Genomic DNA, 6,000 nt, shown 5'->3' with positions numbered 1-6,000 from the left:
CATGCCAGCTCAATATTGGGACACAAATTCTCTATATTCCATGGCACTCATATCACTGAATGTGACCAAAAAGACAGTCACTTAATCCTCATTATTTTTCAGCAGTATGAAATGAAAGACTCAAATTCCAGTGATGCTGTGGTCCTTTCACTGGTCACTCAGGTGCAGCTTTCACTTTTATGTAGGAAATACAACTGATTTCCAATCATTAACACCAAAGTCTGCCAGAAGCACTTTGCATTAATGAATTTAAAAATATTTTACCATTTAATTAAGTCTAACTACATTATTGTGAAGAAGATTTCAAGCATAGTCTGATTTAATAGGCAGCTTACTGTTGGTAACAGAGACAAATGGTAAAACCACAACTAAAATTTACAACTTCTGACTAATTCATCTATCATGATGGTTCATTATTTCAATCAGCCTGTTTCTAATAAAATCAATATCACTTAATGCAAAGCTATCATACTCATAGGTAAAAATATAGAAGTATCAGTGGAAAAGATGAAAGAAAGAAAAGCAAAAACTGACTCCCGCTACTGTCACGTAACCAATATAAAGTCCTATAGAGGACCTTTCTTCTTTCTACCTCCACGCATCTACAAAGAAAACCACAGAATGTTGGTACAAGCTTTTCATTATTAATACAACTTCAAGGAAGAACTCAGATTACCCCTCACCAGGGAAATTAGCTAGTGACATATATATAACCCTTCCTGGTTCATACACTAGGTTAATACACTGGGTGACTAGGTTAATACACTCTCGTGAAATGGATTGGTTCAAAGTAAAGTCTAACAAAATTAAATATAAATAAGCTCCTGGGGGAATTAAATCAGTAAACTACAAAGTGACTTCCTGAATTTTCTGTAATAACTTGTCACTCTCACCAGAAGGAGCACCCTATGTAGGGAAGAGTAAGGTATCGCAACGTCAGCAGAGCAAGGTAAGCATAAAGAACCCTAGAAAAAGTAGCTCCTTACTCTTCCTCTCTTTCTATCTTGGGTGTACACACATGTGCAAGATTAGATGGCACTTACGTAGCCTTATCTGAGCTTCCCTGATGGCTCAGATACTAAAGAATCCACCTGCAATGTAGGAGACCCAGGTTCGATTCCTAGGTTGGGAAGATCCCATGGAGAAGGGAATGGCAACCCACTCCAGTATTATTGGCTGGAGAATTTCACAGACAGAGGAGTCTGGCAGGCTACAGTCCATAGGGTCACAGAGAGTCAGACACAACCGACTGACTAACACTAACTCTACATACCCCTATATATTCTACAAATTTTATGACAACCCAGGTTTCACATGATACTATTTCTTGGCTTTTTTAAAAAGGCTAAGTTTTAAATGTTACTTTTAAAAAGGACTTGAGGCAACTGTTAAAGTATAAGTAATATAGATGCAATGTTTTCTCTTACTAAGTAAATTGTATAGAACCCATTTAATGATAGCTATGGATTCAAAGAGCATTTTCAGACATCAGAAGTGAACTGTATACAACAGACGCTGAAAGTCAGACAGCTTCTTCATTCAGTGGCATGAGCACCTTTTTATGGATCAAGGCCATGGCCGTCCACACTGAACTATTCTATACCACTGTGCACTTCTGTGATTTGGACATACAGCGAGTTTTGTAAAGGTCATTTGTATCACGGATTTTCTTGGTTATCTTGGCTGAGTGTGGACTATTCTTAACCTAGTTGGGAGGTATTTGTATCAAGCACTGTTAATTAGAGAAATATCTTCTACAAAGTTGATTACATATTTTTGCTACTAATGTCACTAAACAGAATAGATTCCTCAAAGAAAAATTTTCTTGCTAGAATACAATATTTTTAAGTGGAAAAGAACTGCCCAACCAAAATAAAGAAGGGATTCTTCCTATTTTCATCATTTCTCAAAGCTATTTAGCTTACCCAGATTAAACCAATGATGGGTGGATATTTATTAATACAAACTTTAGTTTTGCCAAGAAAATATTCACTATAAAAGTTATGCTCACATTTGCATTCCTTACAGCACTTGCCATCCACGTATGCGGGAGCCGACTTGAGGGGGCAGTCAGGATTTGGGCAAATCAGAGTTTCACACTGGATGGTTCCATTCTGAGAAGAAAACAGTATTTTAAAGAATTTCCAAGTTGTAGTTTGGTAGTTTTCAAGTATTTTTAAGTTGTTTCTTAAATTTCAAATTCTTCACGTAAAATGTCATAAATATCACTATTCTCTTTGGTAAAACCATAATTTAACAGTAAAATTACAGTAAAATCCATATACAGAGACCCACAGTAACACAAGTTGGGTCATAACACGGGTGGTGGTTGACCCCATCTTCTGCTCAGCAACTAAGCTAGAGGTCTCACCTCCTATTGTGAAGTGAGTGAGGACAGGGGTGGAAGGAAGGGCACCACTGGCAGGGAAACAGCAGGCTGAGAGCCAGCCTGGGGTACTTATGTCTCCCCAGATGACTCACAAAATTAGCATCAACAAACAAAATTTCTGGAATAGCAGCTGCCATGCTGGAGACACAGTTTCAGGATGCAAAAATCCTCCCAGGGATATTTGAGCTCAAACAGACCACCACCATGAATGGACGCTGACAATTATCATAAGAGGTACCAACCTAAAGGGTACCTCAGTGAATTTGATTCCTGAAGGTCACCCAGAACTCCCAGGTAGTTTAGTTGCTTTTCTAGTCTTTTCAAAAAACTATGACTTCACCACACTACTACTCAATTTGATTTGGGTCACCCATTTAACAAGTTGCAAAGGTTTTATTATATTTGTGAAATGTAATTTTGGTAGGAATATGTTTCTAAATAGAAATCGGACAAAGCCTGCACACACACGCACATGGACCGTTATTTCACCATTAACTTTGACCGTCTTAACATCATGATGTTCCACGTTCGAGTAAACTAGATGAACTTGGGAAAAAATGTTGACTTCTGACCTCTTTATAGCCAACCAGTTTTCACAAATAATTCAGGTGGAGTTTAAAGTTCAAAACCAAACTCATTTTGAACTTTTCTTTGAAAATAAACTTATATGTTTGAAATAATAATACACCAACCATTCTACCTTCTACCTTGGGACTTCCCTGGTGGCTCAGACGGTAAAGCGTCTGCCTACAATGCGGGAGACCCAGGTTCGATCCCTGGGTCAGGAAGATCCTCTGGAGAAGAATGGCAATGCACTCCAGTACTCTTGCCTGGAAAGTCCCATGGATGGACGAGCCTGGTAGGCTATAGTCCATGGGGTCGCAAAGAGTCGGACATGACTGAGTGACTAAACTTTCTAACCATTCTACCTAATTAGTGAACAATTAGAGAAATCATATTTATTTAAACTCTACAGTTTATACTCCACTGTATTGGTAAATTTTTAAAGCTAAATAACTTTATTTATACAGCCAAATCTGGTCACAGTATTTCCTGTTGCATTTCATTTAGCTTTATCAAAATGTGTTAATAAAAACATGAGGGGGAAATCCCTGGTAAAGTTAAGGATACCAGGATAGAATCCTCTGGGAATCCTTTTACAGACCCAATTTAAATCATTACCTTCACATGTGGACAATAAACTTAAAACTTTATAGCATTTTTAAAACACAATAATCTTTATAAGCCAGGAAGTGTCTTTAATAATGCAATACACGGTTCTTCAGATTTGACTGGGTTTGCTGGCACTTCAGTGTTGTGTTTTGAAGAAATGGGTCTTGAAATTTTCATGATGACATTGGTTTAATACATTTTTAAAGAGTAGGGGCATCTGAGTTCTATTAGTCTGAACTCCGGCAGAAGCCATACCAGGCATGTGCAGTTCTTGCAGCCGTCTGTCCACGACTCGAATTCTCGGTAGGTGGTTCCCTTCATAGTGCAAGTCCTTTCACAGTAGCACTGGTCCAGTCTATTCATTCGCTGCTCGGCTCGAGACAGCTGCAGTACAAAGGAAGAGGTTTGTATTGTTCAACATTCCAGCGACACAGAAAGGCAAAACACTCCAACAGGCATCTGACTGCTTTTTAGGTGAATAGCAGTAATGATGGCTATGCTCATCATCTATTACAGATATACTTAAGGCTTTAATTTGTTTCTTCATATTTGTTTCCATTATGGTTTATGACAAGATATTGAATATAGTTACCTGCGCCATACAGTAGGACCTTATTGTTTATCCATTCTGTATATTATATAATAGTTTGCATCTGCTAATCCCAAATTCCCAGTCCATGCCTCCCTCACCCACCTCTGCCTTGGCAACCACAAGTCTGTTCTCAATTTCTGTGAGTCTTTTTCTGTTTCATACATAAGTTCATTTCTGTCATATTTCAGGTTCCACATATAAGTGAAATCATATGGTATTTGTCTTTCTCTTTCTGATTTACTCTGCTTAGTATGATAATCTCTAGGCTCACCCATGCTGTTGCAAATGACTTAAACCTTTAATTTAAAAGAAAGGATTTTTCTCCTCTTCTGGTAGTAAATTTGCCTCCTGCCTTTGTGAGTGTGGCAGGGGGGTAGGGGTGGGGGTTCCCTTGTGGCTCAACTGGTAAAGAATCCTCCTGCAATGCGGGAGACCTGGGTTCAATCCCTGGGTTGGGAAGATCCCCTGGAGAAGGGAAAGGGAGCCCACTGCAGTATTCTGCCCTGGACTGTAGAGTCCATGGGGTCGCAAAGAGTTGAATACAACTGAGTGACTTTCACTTCACTTTGTGTGTGGGGGGAAGCAGAGAAAAGTATGCTGTATGATTTATGATAAAACAGAAAAGAAGTCTAAGTCAAAATCGCATCATACACAATACAGAGAAACATTTTCCATTTTTAAAAATGTTTAATTTCATGGCTATGTTTGCTCAAGTGCAAACATAAATTTTAGACATTACATTTGTCAGAAACAAATCATCCATATGCAACATAACTTTTAGGTCATCGGTATTTGCTATGCAACATGACAACAGCCTGGTGAAACTACAGGTAAATTTGACACATGGTTAAGACAGCCAATGATCCTACAATGGTAACACAATGGTAGAAAGCTTTTGTGTGACCATTTCCCTGACATAATTCTAGGGTCCATATTCTTTACAATATCCTCTTGTCTCCTTCCTTGCAAAAAAAAACCTAAATAATAATAAAAACTAAATTAAACAATAAATCCTATTGTAGTAAGCAGTGTAAAAACCAAGTAATCTGCCTCATTCTTGATTTACTGAGTCATTTGTTATACAGATGGCTTGGGTTTGAATATTTATAAGCCCCTTCCTTGAGCAGGGATTTTGATTCAGTTCAAGTACACAGTAGGGGATAAGAAAAATCTCAAAGGTGAACAACTGTGGTTATAAAAGAAACTGTAGGAAACCTCAAGGATTTCTGAGCTACACTCCCCCACACTCTATTTCTAAGGAGCTTTTACCTTGGCTGATGTTTTGGCTAAAATGTCCTGCAGTTCCATGATTTTCTGCACGAGTCCGTGAAAGTCATTGCACGTTGGACAGGCTAGAATCACAAACACAGCATCAGTCAAGTTATATTTATAAGGAGTTCAATCTGGTTAAGTCTATGCTGACAACTAATACATGAGAACTCCAATTGCAAACTGACATTTTGGACAAAATTAAGCAAGAAGCACACTTTTCATTACATAGTGAGAGAACTAATGGACTTACTGCGATTAAGATCTGGGCACTGAGCAATAAATCCTTGGGGCATGACAAGTAATTGCACATCTTGCATTATACCCTGTGTGTGAAAAATTTTTAAAAAGATGTATTACTTTCATCTACCCAAATTATGTTCAATAGTCAAGTTCATGAAGGGAAACATTATAGGACAGACTCACCCAAGTCCCTGAAAAAAATATTTTGAATACATGGCTTTGACTTCAAACCAAAGGGAAAGAAAAACATCAGGCAAAATAGATGATTGCCCATGTACTTTCTTATTGATAATATTTTTAAACCCTTAAGATTAAATGTCAAGATATAATTAAG

At 37.9% G+C, this 6,000-nt stretch overlaps 1 protein-coding gene across 2 annotated transcripts in view; it reads right to left on the bottom strand.

Annotated features, from left to right (window-relative positions):
- The window catches only part of NELL2 (NEL-like 2 (chicken)), a 389,871-nt gene that overhangs the window by 290,043 nt on the left and 93,828 nt on the right, over window positions 1-6,000 (bottom strand). For both annotated transcript variants that reach the window (XM_010833122.1, XM_010833121.1), the window contains 4 exons: window positions 5,677-5,749; window positions 5,424-5,506; window positions 3,818-3,946; window positions 2,012-2,114 (listed from right to left, as the gene is read on the bottom strand). In XM_010833122.1, coding sequence (XP_010831424.1) covers window positions 2,012-2,114; window positions 3,818-3,946; window positions 5,424-5,506; window positions 5,677-5,749 — 388 coding nt within the window. The remainder of the gene's footprint in view (window positions 1-2,011; window positions 2,115-3,817; window positions 3,947-5,423; window positions 5,507-5,676; window positions 5,750-6,000) is intronic.

This window comes from Bison bison, unplaced genomic scaffold (assembly GCF_000754665.1).
Source record: "Bison bison bison isolate TAMUID 2011002044 unplaced genomic scaffold, Bison_UMD1.0 scf7180017862984, whole genome shotgun sequence".
NCBI lineage: Eukaryota > Metazoa > Chordata > Mammalia > Artiodactyla > Bovidae > Bison > Bison bison.
This window is presented reverse-complemented; position numbering and strand designations above follow the sequence as displayed.